Source organism: Lepisosteus platostomus, chromosome 17 (assembly GCF_059453375.1).
Source record: "Lepisosteus platostomus isolate fLepPlt1 chromosome 17, fLepPlt1.hap1, whole genome shotgun sequence".
Classification (NCBI taxonomy): domain Eukaryota; kingdom Metazoa; phylum Chordata; class Actinopteri; order Semionotiformes; family Lepisosteidae; genus Lepisosteus; species Lepisosteus platostomus.
Genome location: NC_142627.1, coordinates 13,782,710 through 13,800,762, shown reverse-complemented (window position 1 = coordinate 13,800,762; position 18,053 = coordinate 13,782,710). Strand labels below are relative to the sequence as shown.

Genomic DNA, 18,053 nt, shown 5'->3' with positions numbered 1-18,053 from the left:
TAAAACTGTTTGGGTTTTTCAGATTTAGAATTATGTACATTTTTATATATGTGAAAATGTTTTACGTCTTCAAAAAAAAAGTAATTCCATATGTATCCTACTGTATGTAGCATTATTGTGCTTTATAATTTCCTAAAGTCTCTTGTTTCTTGTAGGGAGTCTGTGTCCAGGGGCAAACTGAGGACTGGATATCTTAAATAGAGATTTTCAATACCTCCTCACCAAGTCTGACCTGTGTTCTTTTTCCAGCACAAGTGCGAGAGGTGTTCCCTGCACTAGACTCTCACCCTGCTGCAGTTTATACAGTTTATATATATATTAGTTTCTCACAAACATGTATGGTAAGATTATATTATGAATGAAGCATTCTATTTATAACTGTAATGTTATAAAACTATATATAACTGTAACGTTCACATTTATGAATAAATGTATCCTTTTTGTAGTGTGTGCAGGATTAAAGTACATCCTTTATGCTGTTTGTCAGAGGCTCTACTGTGAAAATCACAGCCTAGTTGTAGCATGTATGACTACTGCTGGAAGCAATACAAGCTGGACATCTCTGATGCATTCACCAGGATGAAAATGCTGTCTTGTGGTGATCTGTCCTATTCCTTCCATAGAGCCTTGACAAGCAGTTCACTGGTCTCTGAGCCATAGATGCTACATATTATGCTAGCTCATCCCACAAAAGTTCAGGGGGTCTCATGTCTGGCATATAATAATAATTGCTTACACTTATACAGTGCTTTTCTGGACACCACACATAGTGCTTTACAAGTAATGGGGGCTCCCCTCCACCACCAATGTGCAACCCCACCTGGATGATGGGACAGCAGCCATACAGTGCCAGTACACTCCCCACCCACCAGCTATCAGTGGGGAGGAGAACAGAGTGATGAAGGCCATTCGTAGATGGGGATTATTAGGAGGCCATGGTTGGTAAAGGCCAATGGGAAGTTTGACCAGGACACTGGGGTTACACCCCTACTCTTTTCGAGAAACGCCCTGGGTTTTTTAACGACAACAGAGAGTCAGGACCTCGGTTTTACGTCTCATCCGAAGGACGGCACATTTTTACATTATAGTGTTCCTGTCACCATACTGGGGCACAGACCGCAGGGTGAGCGCCCCCTGCTGGCCCCACTAACACCTCTTCCAGCAGCAACCTTAGTTTTTCCCAGGAGGTCTCCCATCCAGGAACGGACCAGGCTCACACCTGCTTACAGCAGCTTTAGTGGGTTGCCAGCTGTGAGTTACAGGGTGATGTAGTCGGTGGCTATGTAGGTGTAATTGTCTCAGTCTCTACTGTCAGGGAAGCTGTTGTTAACCGAGCAATGGGCAGTACGCATCCTCGGGAGCCACTGGTGTGTGCATGTTGTACAGCTGACGTTGTCACGTTGGGATGAGCCCACAGGAGGGGGTAACGAGAGAGGTCCCAGGGCATCACCAGTGTACAGCCATTCGATCAGGTCGCCATCAATCACTATCAGTGAAGGTCTGTAGCACCTAGACACTCCAGCTCAGATTACCACTTCATATGGATTGTCCCGTTGCACTCATCAGTTAGCATCTCGGCCTGCACTTCTGTGTCACTCTTCACACCTAAGGAGACTTATTCCAACCTCCAGGACCTCGATGGCACAAAGGTGCTGTTCTCCTGATAAGCCAGACCCATTGGCTGCTCTCTGTCTTTTTCTTTCTTCAGATTCTCCAGACTTGACATTTAATGGGTTAAATCGCTTATCACCTGTGCCCAATCAACTCTCTCTAATGAGGTGATTAAGTGCTTAAGCAACAAAATCGCTAGTGTATCTCAGTCATGAATGATTAATCAAAATGTTGCCTAAAACATTTATTATACATAATCTGTATATTTTGTTTGTGTCCTAAGAATATGCATAGATAGTGTTAATTAAGTCTGATTTCTGGAAAAAAGAAACATGGAAGTTTGCATTTTTATGATTATGGGATGCTGCTTTTCATCTGTAGGATTTGGAAGTTGTGTATTTTTTATCTAACAAAGAGATTTTAATTTATTCTTTTTTCCTCTGCAAATGTATTTTGGTTTGAAATCCAAATTCTTGGTCAGGTGCAGGTAGGGGTGTTTCACAGATCTTTCCTGAATCACTTGCTCTGAAACCCACCACAAAGCTTTGGAAGCCCTATTCTTATAATGTCCCATCGTAACAGTTTTTTAAAAGGCTCCTCCATTAGTATGTACAATTTGAAATACTTTTGAAAATGTTGTGTAGCGTGTTCTTTAAACCTTACACTTTTTATGAATTTTTGTATGATATTAATTAATGAGTAAGCAATAAGAGATAAAGACCTCCAGAAGAAGAAAAAAAACATCAAAGTAATATGAACCCAAGCCATAAACCTGACATATTTGGAATGAGAAGACCCTAAAGAACTCTTTCTTCTGGGTCATATTTATTATGAATCGGTTGGAGAAGGATGCATTGCCACACAACATTTAATAAATCATAGGCTTTACATTTAATAAAAGAGCCTTATTTAAGTGCCAAAAAAAACTTTGTGCTACACCTACAGTACACGTCTGGGAGGTTTTCTAAATCTTGATGTTGCAGTATCCTTCCTCAGTGAGCATTGAGTCTATGCTGTATGGTTATAGTATTAGAATTCTATGAATTGGCTTCATTACTCTGTTCTCCTCCCCACTGATGGCTGATGTGTGGGGAGTGTTCTGGGGCACTATGGCTGCCGTCGCATCATCCAGGTGGGGCTACAAATTAGTGGTGGTGGAGGGGAGTCTCCATTGCCTGTAAAGCGCTTTGAGTAGAGTGTCCTGAAAACTATTTGTGTCCTGGGGCTGCAGAGCTGTACAGGTGTATAACAGACATTTGTGAGACAGAGAAGAATGCCCATCTACTGTATAAGGCAGGACAATTGTAAACCTGCCAACAGGAACAGGGTAATGTGTTGTCCATAGCCCTGGTCACCATAATTGCGTACAAGTGGCCTGTAACCGAACCCAGCAGTACAGGTTAACTAACTGCATCAATTTCCTGTAAACAGCACAGGAACTTTGGGATGTAGTTCATCGTTCTGTATTGAAGCATTTCCTCTTGGACAACACATTTACTGTGTAGTCTCTACGTGAGAGCTGAGCTGGCTTAATAGTTGACGTTTGCAATCGATGGTCAGACTGGCTTGGTCGTCACTCCTCCTTTGTCAGGAAAATGTTGCTCTGCAGGTATATAAACTGAACTGGCAAGGACTTGCGTCATCAAATACAGGTAATTCTCAATTTACTCTGTAGTTACATTCTTGAAAGGTGCCACATAACTCAAACTAAGAAATTAAAAACTCATTTTACCTACGAATGCTTGCAAACAGGTGGATGTGTTCTGGGTTATCGCACAAATAAAAACAGTTGCACATATTCATGTAGGATGAGTCTATAGTTGTCATAATAGTTGGCATTTTAACCTAAAGGATTGTTAATATTTATCCATTTCATGTAAACTGTGAAGGGGAGACTGTTGGTTGTGGAGAGAGAATGGTGTAGAAAATGCATTACTTTGAGTCATACTGTTATTTACAGTGCTTTGACTCCCAGTGAGCCTTTTCAGTGCTATTTATTTCAAAACCTTCTAAGTAACTCTACATTTTTTTCCTTAATGGTACATGGTTGTTAATTGTTTTATTGAATGTGAAAGTTGACAATTTTGTTGTTTTTTTTAATACAACTGTAAATGAATGTTTCATTTCCACATCCTTTGTGTGGAAGTTTTTTTTGTCAGTGTACTGTATTTTTTGCCGGTTTACTGAATTCATCTTCAGTTTAAAACAATCTGAACCTTGTCTTTTGTATTTATACATTTATACATTTTCAAGATTTATTTCACAAATGTGGGACAGTGGTAGAGGCTGGAAGAACACTGAGACAAAGACCACCCAGCTGCCCGGAACAGACAATATATGTATTGGCAAAGTGTTTTAAAGTGAGAACAAATTTGTCCTGAATTAAGAACTGGTATTTATTCTTGAGGTAACATTAAACCAAAACTCCATAGACTGAGATCACAGAAATCGACAGCTACCGGTGATTATCACTGATATAGTAGTTCTTGAAGTATTCATTTGATTTGTATTTTATTATTTTACAATTATAAAATACTGTAATAAAAGTCAGTCACCCAAAGTGTTCCCATCTGTTTTCAAAATTAACTTTTTTTATTTTAGATTTGGGGCTTGTAGAGATTTTTTTTTCCATGATGGTACTTTTATTCTTTCTTCCTAAATTATCAGCGAAACAGCATTTTGAATGAGCTACATATGGAACATGTATATGGTAATTTGAATGTCTTTTTTCTGTTAGGATTGTTCCTATAGTTACATTTGTGCTTGGTGCCCACCTCTGTCACTTTATTGGGATAAAAAAGCAATCTTAAATGTTCAGTTATTTTCGGTTTCGGCTTTTTCCCAAATGACAGCAGGAGCTCTCGTTTTCTTTCTTTTCCTTCTTTGTGAGAACTGCACAGGGTTAAAACACTACAAGAGCAACTACTTGAATAATTCCCACCGGTAATTAAAAAATCTTTTTGAAAGTATTCACCCTGTTTCAAAGGAGAACATAAGTGACTGTGTTCAGAAAGTCACAACACAAGGTTAGCCTTGTCAGATGAAGAATGTTTTGAGCGTTTTTAATGAGGTTTCTGGTATGTCTTCATTTAACTGGGTTAAAAACATCAGTTTGAAGATGTCTTCATCAAGTGCTTGAGATCAAGTTGATCTCCATTTGAATGGGAGGCTTGTTTTAATTAGCAGTTTGTCTTCGTTTAAAATGACCTTACTTTTTTCACATGGCGTCTCCCACTCTAGGTACCAATTGATACTTTTCCTGCTTGAAGAATTTGAAATATACCTATTTTGATCCCCATTCCAGCTGTCCCAATTTGCCATGGAAACAAATTTCCTTTGACCACATCCCAAGCTAAAATACTTTAAAAACTAATTTCCTTGCCTGTTATTTTCTATAACCTTTTGATTTGGTCTAATTTATTTCTATAACGTGTTGTTAGAAAAAGAGAATAATTAATTATTGAAATGCATATTGTGAGTTCCTCGATTTCCCATCATGTTCACTTTAGTTGTGCGTTTTGCAATCTTTTGTCTCTTTACAGCTTTGGAGCAGAATGTTTTGCAGGCAGTTACAATCTAATGCATATTTGTATTGCAGGAAAGTATATTGACAAAGAGGCTTAGCTGAGGTTAGATAATGCTTTAGTTATATTTGATTTTAGAAATGGTGAGCTTTTTTGCCTGAATGTTTTCACTGAGAAGAAATCCGGTTTGTTGTATGACTTGACAAGGTGGGATTTGAGGTGAAATGTAAATTGATTTTCCCCTCCCTTCTGCCTCCCTCCCCTCCCCACCTCTCTTCCCCAGGAATCTCCTTCTGGGCGTCGAAAAGCCCTGGCTACCAGCAGTATCAACATGAAGCAGTATGCCAGCCCGATGCCAACACAGACCGATGTGAAGCTAAGATTCAAGCCTTTGTCTAAGAAGGTGGTATCCGCCACGCTGCAGTTCTCTTTGTCCTGCATCTTCCTGCGGGAGGGCAAAGCCACGTAAGTTTATTCCCCAAAGATTCCCGCTTTCCAAAGCATCTTTAATTAGCTTGAGCATCCCAAGTGCACGCAGTCAGAGAGCGATTGCAGTACAAAATGGCACTCTCGCTGTTCTCTTAGTGACAGCGGCTGGACGGCTCCTATTGACAACCGGCACATTCCCAGCATTCCTCCTCCTTGTCCCTCGGAGTGAAAGTGACTTGTTTCACTGTCCCGGCCTGGGCTGCGCACTGAATGTCACCCACTCCCGGCGACTCGGGTTCGCCTGTCTCTAGATTAACATCTTGAGAACACGGCGCTGTCAGTTTGTCAGAGGGCTTGGCGACTGAGATAGTAACACGAGAGGTTCTGTTCTCTTTGGCTCAGGCGCTGGGTTTTTTTTTTTCTGGGAAATGAAATCCTGTCCCACGGCAAAAAAAACCCTCGAGGCCGATTTTAACCTGTTAAAGATAATAGTAAAAAAAACCAACAATACCTTTATTATCTGCAGCAATTTGTTGTTTTTAGTGTTGTTACATCAAATTAGTAGAAATGATTAATTTAGGATTGATCTGTTTTTTTATAGACCTACAGTCTGTTCTTTTCTGTTGTAGGTACCTGGCTTAGGGATGTTCACCTATGGAAGAAAAAACTTTAACCCGTAGTGATGATTTAATTCATTATCCGCACTAGTCCTTTTTTCTTTTTTCTTTTTTTCTTCAAACATTCATGTCAATGGATTTCTAGTAATTAATTGCTATCTTTATGCATACCCCCTTTGAACTCATCTGGTTCTTTTTCATATAGTCTTATGATCCCATGGCCAGTGCCTACCAAACCCCCCCTCCTCCCTCCCTTCCAAAGCCCTGCACAGACACAGGGATAGCATGCAGACTCCACACAGACTAATGTCCCAGCACGAATCCAACCAGCAACCTGGAGCTGTGAGGCAGAAGTGCTAACCACCCCTCAACTAGGAGGCCCACAGTATGGAAGCACAAATGTTATACTTTCAAGGCAAATTTTATTTTAACGTCCTTCATTTAAGAATTTTCGCAAAATAACCAAGAGCCTTACTAGTCCTGGAATATACCACAAAACAGTTGACGTAATATTTTACTGTAGCTTTTCTAATAGTTCATCCAGAAGTCTGAAAACTCTCCATGTGATCTGTCAGTTGCCTCTGATGTCTCTGGGAGTTGCTAATTGCAAATTCAACGTGAGAGAGCGACAGGGCAAGGGTGAGGGAGTGAGAGGGAACCGTAAGGTCTGATTGTAAATCCTCTCATGTTATCTCCTGCTTACCTGCACTTCCACTGTAATACGCGTGCTGCTGGTTTGTGTGCCATGAAGGACCTCGAGTACAAAGCATGAAGGACGTTTGCTCAGAGTGGAATGTCCCTCCAGTGCCAAATGTATTCCCGATATGATTTTGTGAGGCGTCTATGAGATACACGCATGCAAAAATAAAACTGAGGCTGAAAAACGGTCTAGTATTGTCACTTGGTCACACAACCCTTTTTTTAAAGTTGTCATTAGACTTACAGTTGTGGGTGTATGCGTTGCTGCTAAAACCCAGTAAGGAGTGGAATTAATAACAGGGTATTAAAGGTTTGTTGAGAGTCCTTCTACTAGGGCAGAATGCAGGCTGCGGCTTGGTTCCGTCAGGGCCCTGGCAATGACAGAAGCTCGTGTTGTTTGGTTTGTGTCCCAGGGATGAAGACATGCAGAGCCTGGCCAGCCTGATGAGCATGAAGCAGGCTGACATCGGCAATCTGGACGACTTTGAAGAGGAGAATGAGGAGGACGAAGAAAACAGAGTGAACCAAGACGAAAAGGCAGCAAAGATTACAGGTGGGGCACTTGAAACCCATTTAGCAGGGGAAAAGAGATTCAGTTACAAAGGGAAAAAAGAACTACCCTGACTTGACTTTAACCTCTGAAGGCCAGATGTCCATTCCGAAAAAGGACGCCCTTCTGTAGGTGTTTAATTGGCTTCCCTTTTTTTTTGCAGTGGGCTTTCAGCCTTAATAGGCTAAAGATGAGCAGTTTGACAGAGCTCAAGGTCCCAGAGGGCTTGAGGTTGGGGGCAGTCTTGCTAGACCCTTGCCAAAGCTGCAGCTGCTGAGATCCCACCTTCTGGCCCGACAGTCGGTCAGGGGCGAGAGATCCTGGAGTCACCTCTCCCTGAAGTGTTTGTCCTCAGGGTCGCCGAGGTAGTTGTGGTTTGGAAAGTCCATGATGGAAAGAGTTGCGTTCCAAACCCTTTCAGGCCACCAGACATGAGCTGACCCTGTGATGTATAAATACAGGAGCACAACGTTTATCTCAGAGGATATTGTTTTTATTCACGGGGCAAAGTGTTGTCACAATTCTGTGCGTATGCCTTTGAGGGCTATTGTTTCCCAGAAAAGAGGAGTTTTTGTTGAGTTGTTTTTATTTATTTTTTATCCTTTTCCCCAAAACCTTTCCCCAGAAGCACCCCAGCTGAGATGGCACACTAGCTGGCTGGTGGAGCCCTGCTTGTAATCCTTTTTTTCCAGTGGTTTGAGAACTAGGCACAGGCAGGTGAAGGAGCTTGCCAAAGGTCACCTGTGGAGCGGAAACGATCCCTGGCTCTCGTTTCCTTCACAGCGCACAGTGCTAACCGCTGAGGACCAGTGCCCAGCAGGCCCAAGCACTCCATGGCAGCTGTACCGAGCACTCAGGAAAATGCAGCCACATAGCCCTCTGGCTGTCTTACACTGCATTTGCAAGCACAAGATTAAGCAGCCTATCACCTGTTAGAGCCTCATGATATATTATTCCAAAAGCCTGTTTTTTTTTTTTAATGAATGAACACAAACAAGTAGCACCTGTTATCTTCTCATTAATGTAACTAGGCCTTAATTTAAAATGGTGTATTACCTACGTTTATATTTTTGCTTAGTTTCTGTATTATGCTCTCTGGCAAGAAAGGCATTGAAAATATTTCACTGATGCAAGCAGCCATTTATGTGCTGATAACGCAGTCTGTTCACATGCACAGAACATCCTAACGTCATTCCTGCATTACAGGGAAACTGGATCTTGGAGAGTGTATAAGCTGGATTGTTTGAATTTTTTTTTTTAGTGCTTGATTTGCCGTTATGTTGAGTTTATTTATGTCTTGGCTTTATTTATGTTTTGTTTCAGTGTGACATAGCTGGCTTTCTGCTTTCTTTCACCTGTTTCTTTTTCCTTCTCCCTTTTGCTCTTCTGATCCAAGTTGCGCTTTTATGTTTGCATCTCCTCAACACCAAGAGGCTAATTTATGTTGGGAATTTGCTTGGCCTACCCAGTTTTCTTAGAGTAATGCATGCAATCTCGATACAGGGCTTCATGCATATTCCAGGCAACCTAATCAGCATAGAGGACCGCTTGCCAATGATGAATGCAGAATGGATGGGTCATGTAAATTTAAGCAAATGGCCAGAACTATCCATTTCTTTTCATTGCCCATGGCTGGTGTAGCCAGTTGGGCTCTTTTCTTCTTTTTTTTTTGTCCTAGTACATTTGTGTGGGAAGAATAGATTTCACCTTGGGGTGTGGTTGTGATTGTCCTGTGCTCATGGCAGCTTGACAGAGCTTGAGAGGCATCATACACATCATACACAGCTAATGACATTCTGCTGTACAAATTGCAAACTGCAAAAAGAAGAAAAACATCTCAAATGCAGGCATGACCAGACATTTATTTTTCTTCGCTATCTGCCTCTGTAGCCTTTCTTTCTGTGTCCAGTTTGCTTAATGTTTTCCTGACTGGCTTCTGTTTACAGAAATAGTAAACCAGTTGAATGCCCTCAGCAGCTTAGATGAAGACCCAGATGACTACGTAAAGCAAGCAAATAAACCTGCTAAGTCAGCCAGTTCTTCTGAAGGTCTAATAGCTTTCATCTTCCTTCTTCTGTCTTCTGCCATTCCTGTAGTGTTGTGGTTGTGGTGCCTGACTCGATTTGTCCATTTGTTGTCAGATAATCTTCGTTGGTTTTCTGTCTCCCTCTGTTTGGCTTTCTGCAATTTGACGTGAACCAAAAAGAACAAACGCTGCCTCCTCACAAAATACAAGGGAAGTGGAAATACATGGAAAAAAAGGCCATCCTGGCCATGAATACATCTTTTTCAACCTTTAGAAAACTTTCTGAAGTTTTTCTTATTGTTTAAGAGTGTTATTAAACATTCTGTTTAATTGGATGGTAACTGGACATTACGGTTATTAACATTATGATCAATTTTAACAGAAGGATGAGCTAGATACATCAAGGCTTTCCAGAATATTAAGCTTAAAGGTAAAACTGGAGATGGGGTTTTTTCCCCGTATGTAAGAGCCAGAGTTGACGGTTTGTGTTCATAAAAATCAAAAATGGTGTACCTTTCTTATTAATAAAAATAAATAGCACAAGCACTGTGTGTTCAGGCTGTTTGCAAACAGTGTACCATTTTGAAGCTCTGATGTCCAAATATGGACACATTTGAAGCCTTGTGTCAGAAAGAATGTGACTGTCCTTATCCGTTCAAATGACGCCTTATCATTAATCCAGTGTGTTTTCTGACACTCAGCAAGGGAGCATAAACAAGCATGTAACACTGTGCTGTACAAGGCAGTGGTATTGGAATCTGTACTTCTGTCCGCCTCTACAGTGTAACAGAATCAGGAGCTAAAATGTCAGTGAAGGAAATCGTACAGGAATATTGTCGAAGGAAAAAGATTTCCTATTAGTGGTTCACTCCAAAGTGCAGATTTCATTCTTTCTTGTCCATTGCGTTGTGAAGGAGCCATGCTTTCAGGCAGATCCCCATCACGTTGCCAGCATTATTAACTTTTTTTGTTGTTTTTTTTAACTGGGCTTCTCGCAGAGCTCATCAGTAAACTTAACTTCCTGGAACACGATGATCAAGACGTTTCTAACATGAGCGCAAACCCATTTGGCGATTCAGACGACACCGAGTTAAATCCATTTGAGGAACCTGATGACGAAGGTAATGGAATGATTTCATGATTTAATTTTCCTAAAGCGCAAACGCCTTCATCTGAGTTCACTGTTTACCAATTTGGATACATGGTGTAAGTGTTGTGATCAGAGATTGCAATTAAAATTACCCCTGTTCTTCTCATAATTTATTGCTCTGACCACAAACTACTGTATACCTTTTACCTTGTATTTTGATTGTTTTTAATATTTTGCTAGGCTTTAAAAGTCTTGAAATGCAAATCACTTTGCTGTGAAGTTCTTTTTCTTGCAATTTGTGATTTGTTCTCTACAGAGCCACCCAAAATTACAGTTACTCAACAAAAGAAAGAAGAGCTGTTCTCCAGTCCTGACTCCTCAAACCCCTTTGATGAGGTGGGGGCTGAAACTCTGCAGTACAGCAATCCGTTTGACGAGCCGGAACCGGAGCCAGAACCAGAACCAGTCAGGGACACAAAGATGGAACCGTCTCCTCCTAAGTTCTCCAAGAGGAAGAATGTACGCCCGGTGGATATGAGCAAATACCTGTATGCAGATACTTCTAAAAATGAGGACGAGGAACTGGATGAGTAAGTTTAAAATTTAAAAAAAGTATGTGAATCTTTTCCTCTCTTGTCTCTTGTTTCAATATATGTGCTGTCTTGCGGTCCAATGGGTGTGTTGACAGCAGGCTGTCGTGGCCTGGTCCATAGCACATTCATTACTTCACACAGATCTGCAAGAGGTCACCTCACAGAGGGGTGGCCCGACAGGCCATGAGAACACAGAGGCACTTGTTCACAGTGTTGTTTAACTTAATCTGCCCATTCGCCCCTTTCCCTCTGTCTCTGCGCTCTTACAGTCTTTATGTATAGTTTATCAAACCTGCCATGAAGTTGGAAATGACTTGTGAAGCATTCTGCTGGCAGCCCTAAATTGTCAGTGTTTCTGTTTTCTTTTGCACGTTGTGCGTGAAGGATGTTCTCTTTAAACTTTTATTTTGACTACTCTTTCAGTTACTTTAGTTTTGTTTAATGTGTTTCTCAGGCAACGCACTGAACAGGCCTCTGTGGTCCTTATTCCTTCTGGCAGGTTAGGTCTATGTACCTTTAACCTTATCTTTCACCCGGGTACCTAGATGTGCTTTCTTGCTTTCTTTCCCTTTTGTCAAAGACACTGAGTGACAGATCCGCCAAGGAGGTGGGCCTGACCACCGAGACAAGCTGTGCATTGATACGATCTGCCTGTTTGTTTCCTTGTCAAGTGTCTTGGTACGGCAGGAGAGATGGGGTCAATGACAGCTGACCCTAAGCACCTGGCCCGTAGTTACTCAGCCAGCCATTATATGGATCAATTGCAATATAGTCATTCTGGAACTTTGTAATTTCTTATCTGTTGATGGCAAAACAAATTGAACGCAATTTTTTTTTTGTGACTGAGTTTTGAGTTTCCATTCCTGACGTTACTCTTGTAGATTCAGTGACAGGGTCAAGGTTTTGCTTATGGCAGCTAGTTGTTGTTTAGGTGTGGTCCCTTTGGGTCTTGCTGCATTTACAATATGCAGCCACCCGGTGGCACTAGAAACATGTCATGTCATGTCAGCACAGGGGTGTCAAACTAATTTGCTATGGCTGATTAAAATGCAATTTGGTGGTCATTCTGTCTTGACTAGATGCTAGTTAAGCAAAATGTATTGATTAACCTGTCAGTATTGTATGTTTTTTTCCCCACTATGTAAACCTCTGTTCAAGGATTGAAAAAGCCATGCAGTTGAAAGATGTTTGCATTGAACTTTGTTGTGCTGTCATATGTTCAACAGTTCACAATTTTAATACATTTTGTCTTGTTAACTGTTGTACTACATTGGCTAATTATCCTAAACATGCAATACAGTAGTGCCCTTATTTTGACGATTCACTACTCTGAAGATAACAATAAGTAATACAGGGGTGTTTTCTGTAGGAGGCAAGTCATCGGTATTTACATGTCAAATAATGGGAATTTAATTTTCCTTGTGTGAAACTTCTCTTTCTGGTGGTGAACAGTTTTTGAGAAATGAATTACATTTGTAAACTAAGGAATGGGTGTATATGTAGATCAGTTGGTAAACTGTAGCACTGTAAAGCACGTTATATGGGCTTTGGGATTGGTGATCAGCATCACCTGTAGATTGTAGGTGAGGGATTGATGACCTTATCACTGCATCTGTGAGAAGCAGCTCACCTAGCTACATATTAAGCAGAATTCTAGTGTGTTCAACTGGGAAACATAATTGTAAAAAAGAAAGGTTAAAACCATGTTGCGCGTTAAAAAGTAAACATTGAAAAGAGGAAATACTGAATGCCAGTGATATAAAAACTTAAAACAATCACTTCTACAACTATTGTTATTGCTCTTTGGAAAGTAGCTCGTTGTAGGCATGTCAACTTTCTCTTCAGTTCTACAATTATTGACGTCTTCAATTATTTTGAACCACACAACATTGTTTTTCTTTTCTTCAGTAACATAATTGCAACCATAAGTTCATTTGAGTGAAACATTAGCTGCATATGCTTTGAGACTGGCGGTGTTTCAGTCACTTGGGAGTTGGTTCGCCAATCCCACAATCCTCTGTTGTAAAGAGACCTTACCTCTTTTAGGTCTTGAATGGCCCTAAACTAACTTTCCACTTGTACCCCTGTACCTTAGTATGATGCTGTCCCCCGAATTGAATTGGACAGTGCCTTTCAGGATTTTAAATTAATAATCAACCTGAATCAAGTACTTAATTGTATCTGCTTCATGCTAAAAAGATTTAGCTGCTATAGTCCATCTGACTCAAGGCTCAATGCTTCATTATTCCCCTTACTGGGAATTACAGGTGGATTGTTTTGTTGTTATTTGAGATGGGTTTTTTTTTCGTTTTGCACTGTTATTGGCGTCTGTCAGGGTCCTTGGCTTGACCATCTCTCAGCCCTGGCACGCAGGGTGGAAGGGTGGAAATGAACAGCACAGCCGCTTCGATCCCACAGGTCCAATCCCTTCTACGAGCCCAAGGCACTGTCGCCGAGCGGCCTGCTGCGCCCCCCAGCCGACGGTGAACCCGAGAGGGCCAAGAAGAGGAGAGCGCCCTCGCCTCCTGCCAGCACGGCAGAGACGGTCGCCGGGAGGACAGCCGCTTTCCCTGCTCCTGCAGCGAAGGAGGCGCCACGGCCTTCCCCAAAGGTGAGGCGCTCGGCACCGATGTCAATGACCGTACACTGACAGTACAATACAAGACACAAGCATATTTAAATCAGTGTAAAAAAAGTTTTTTTTTTATTTTTTGGGGGAAAGGCTTACCTATATATTGATGGTTTTAGGGACAGCATTGCGCTTGCAACTAAAATGTATTTTGTTAAATGACTGATTCGCGCACATGGAATGAGAGAGATCTCCAGGCTTAGTGTAGGCAGAGTCGTAGCTCTCTTTCAGTAGTGTAGTGAGCTTAGGCGCAGTGAGGTAATGAGGAGAGAGGCTTTTCCTCTTGGCTGTATTTTTTTTCTTTCTCTCTTTTAAAAAAAAAATAATTTACCTCGTATTTAATTATTTTAAGGGGTTTATCACCCAGCTGCACTTGTGTGTGACCGCAGATGAGATGCCCTCCAAGTTCTAAATACATTTAATTATCATGATTCACTGGCGTGTAATCGGTTGCCAGGAGGAGAAACCTATGACTGAAATCATGCTTGGTGGTGTGTGTTTTGGAAAGCGGCATAAAAAAAAATCGCTAATTTAAGCCAACTGAGAAAGTCATGTTTTGTCGTTTTCCTGTATAAACTGTAGAGATTTCCCTGTAAATACATACAGAATAGCTGTCATATTGGTTGAAAGCCTTTTCACATACATTGAGCATCTATGAGATAGCGCAGACACTCCGTTTTTGAGGATTACCACAGCGTTCTTCAGCCATGTTTGAGACTGGCTGCTGCCTTCGCTTCTCCATTTGTAGAATTTGAGATGACCTTTGCATGAATAAAGTCAAAAAGGATTAAGGGAGGCATTTTCAACAATGGAAAAGAGCTACAGATGTAGCCGACTTTGAACGTGGGAGGATTGTTGATACACTTCTGCCTAAAGGCGATGTTTATAAGGCGTCTGTGTTGACAGAGAAAATCGAAACAAGCGTGTTTTTTTTTAAAAACATTCTTTAAAGTACATCCTTGAAAAGTGAGGGGTGCAAAAGGCATAAAAGATGTAAAATAAGAAAGTACACAGAGCATGCAGGGCTCTCCACAGGTAATTCACTGGTCTTGTTTTCCCTTTACTTCATCCATTTCATTCAAGCAGAGAAGAAAACTGATTTTAATTTATTTTACTGGAGCTTTTCCTTTTCCTCATTACATGTTGTAAAAGCACAAGGTCAGTCATAATTTTGTCAAAGTTTTGGGTCCTAAAAGTTTTCATGAATTAGTTTAACATTCCAAATTTGAGCTGGGTTTTTGTTCTGGAAGCTGCGTGTGTGCTGTTACTCCCTTATTTCTGTTATTTTCCTTTGAATCTGTACATTTTGGTAGTGTTTGCTGTTTACCAGTAATTACTGCTGCTGGTCTTCTTAGATGCCCAGTGTGATAGTGTCTAGTTACAAGCAACTTTAGCTGCTTGTTTACTTCAAAATACTTAACTCTGTGCCTGGGGTAATGGTGATGGTATCAGTCCATCAGTCAGTCAAATTGTGTTTTTAAAGCACTATGTAATGAGCTGTACAAGGATATATTAAATTAAAACAAACATTTAAATCAATAAAAGGCAAGAAATATACCCGTCTATATTATCAAATATTATCATATATTTTGTGTACTTTAAATATAAGAACTTCTTTCAATATCAATGTCTTCAATGAGATTAATCGGTTATTTTTATGAAACACTCTTACATTTTTATTCTTATAAATAGCATTTTAGTTTGTACTACATTTTCTTATAGAAGGACAACAGAGCTGGTATTTTCTGTTAAGAATATTAACAAGCCTTCTGTATGTGTATTTGGGCTTGTGGCCAAGAATTTGAACAAAGCCCTGTGACTTCCTAAACGTCTGCATGTTTGTGGTATTAATGTTGGGGGAGGGGTAACTTTTACTGTGGTGAATTTTCAGAGAGGTCTTGACTGATGTAGCGATCAAACTGGGCTTAAGAATGCTCTCAGAAGTGGTTCTGTGAGTCGGTGTTGTCACACGTAGTGCATGTTACACTTTCAGCTTCAGTTCAGTCGCATTGTAGATTTCAATTAGTAGTTAATGAGGAGATATTTTTTTAAATGAGCTGCTCCATATTAAGAAAGTACAGAATTTGACATGCAGGCCAAACGACAGGCACGCTACTCATTTGCAAAACTGGGTTGCATATTTTATCAGTGATGCCTCATTGTGTACAAAGTGGACAACAGTTCTAACATGGGCCCAGATTTATTAATGTAGGTTGAACAGCTGAAGATAATTGGGCAGATTTCGTGTTTTAGGGTGTTTAAAAGTCAGGATTCACCACTGCGTGTCACAGTGCGTCCCGACTTCCCCATACAGCTGAAAAACCCCGGTTTGATTCACATAACATAAAAATGTTGACGTGACCCATCGAAGTGGTGTTTTGTTGTCAGACATTTGCCATAGTAATGGGCAGTCTGAGTGTAGAGCTCCTGCCTTTTCTCTTCATGGAGCAGGAGTTCCACAAAGCATGTGGTTGTGTGGCTCTTTCCACACTCACTGGAGATGCAACATGAAGTGCACGTAAGTCCGGAAATGATTCCTTTATATAATTGCGTTAATAACTTTCTCTACATTTTTATAGAGGGAAACGCACGATGCAGGATAAGCAGGGATTGCATAAAAACATGAATCTCAACGAACAGAAAAAACTTTTCTTGTTAAAAAATGTTTTTTGCTTCTTTCTTTTTTAACGTTTCGAACTTGTACTTGTTCGTTTGGAGTTTGCACAATGATGTAGCTCCCCAATCAAACTTCTGTGTATAGACAAACTGAGTGTTTGGAGACTTGTATTACTCTATTTGTACATGTATGTTTTTAGAAACGTAAAGTAAGTGGATTTGGGATATGATTGAATGTTTTTGGTATCATTTGGGTTAATAGATCGTTCATGACTGACCGTGATACAGGTAAGTGACTTTGGATGTTGTGTAAGAGATAAGCCTCCTCATTAGTGGGACAAGCAATTGGACAACCCTAAGAGCGAGACCAGAGGTGATTGGCATAGGTGATTTAACCTGTTAAATGTCAGGTCTGGTGAAAATCAGAAAAAAGTAAAATATATAAAAGAACCAATATGCTGTGCTGTTCAAGAGAGCTTTGCCTTCATCAGTGTGTGGCCGGCTGTAACCAGTTTTTTTTAGTAATGTAATTAAATGTGGTGTTTAGATCACCATTATGGATATGTGGAGTGCAAGCGTGGTGCAGATAAGTGTGTTTATTGTCGTGTACAACAGGCCAGTCAATGGGAAAGTGAAAGTACAATGATAAGAGTCCTGATGTACATCCTCTGGGCTCATCCTGGCATGAGACCACTCCAGCAGGACAATGCATACTCTTATTCTGTTTGTGGCACGACGCCTCTCTCGAGGAATGTGAGCAGGGCGTCCTGGAGGGTCATCAGACCTGAGCTCTGTTGAATGTCTGAGCAATGAGCTCCGATGATGTGAGGCATTTAGAGCTCAGAGACCAGTGAAAACGTACAGGTTCTTGTCCGGTTTCTGTGAGAGGAAGGAACAAAGCCCATCATGGTGCAGAGTATAACAGATGTACAGCTTGTGTTGCTTTCAACAGTAACCACTCTACTGGCCTGCGACCTTCACAGTGAACCCCCTGTTGATGACAAATGTTAATCAGCGTAATGGATTTTATGATGTGTTGATCATTTCCATTATCTTTATCATGTTTTTTCAATATAAATTTCTGTGCATCTGCTTCAAAATAATTTTGCTATTAACGTTATACATTTATTACAATTTTGAGCAGTTATGCTGCTTGAGTTGAATGTTCAATATGCACAAATCAGCTTTTTCTTATTACTCCATGGATGTACCTTAAACACCAATACCTTAAGACTGTCGTCTTCCGGGAGGGTATCGCTAAAATCAGTTTTGGTCTTGTCATATATTTCACTGCTGAGTTTAAGGACTCAGTCCTCATGAAAAAACAATTTTCTGTATTAAGTGGATGATTCACCCTAATCCCTTAACAGTGTTTATGTCACAGACCTCTTCACATTAAACCATTAAACCTGTTTATTTTGGCAAATTTCTGAAGTGTTTCAATCCTTTCAGACTGGAAACGAGACTCAACAAACTGTACCACTGTCACGTTTTCATGGAAACTGGCGTATATAGTTTTGCTCAAGGCTTCGTGCTTTTTTGTGAAATTTTTCAAATCAGGATATTTTACATTTGCATGACTGCAAACCTTTTTTTCCACATGGTTTAAATGGCCTTGCAAGAGTTGTTTCGTGGTTTGAAATAAAGGGCAGCTGTAATGATGTGTGGC

The 18,053-nt window shown here is 40.7% G+C and overlaps 1 protein-coding gene across 5 annotated transcripts in view; it reads left to right on the top strand.

The window, feature by feature from the left end:
• ehbp1 (EH domain binding protein 1) overlaps positions 1-18,053 on the top strand; it is a 132,988-nt gene that overhangs the window by 49,822 nt on the left and 65,113 nt on the right. For 4 of the 5 annotated variants that reach the window (XM_088610255.1, XM_088610256.1, XM_088610254.1 and 1 more), the window contains exons 6-11: positions 5,419-5,600; positions 7,294-7,433; positions 9,377-9,478; positions 10,455-10,577; positions 10,863-11,136; positions 13,558-13,750. In XM_088610255.1, the coding sequence (XP_088466381.1) occupies positions 5,419-5,600; positions 7,294-7,433; positions 9,377-9,478; positions 10,455-10,577; positions 10,863-11,136; positions 13,558-13,750 (1,014 nt within the window). The remainder of the gene's footprint in view (positions 1-5,418; positions 5,601-7,293; positions 7,434-9,376; positions 9,479-10,454; positions 10,578-10,862; positions 11,137-13,557; positions 13,751-18,053) is intronic. The other variant, XM_088610257.1, reaches the window with a different exon arrangement.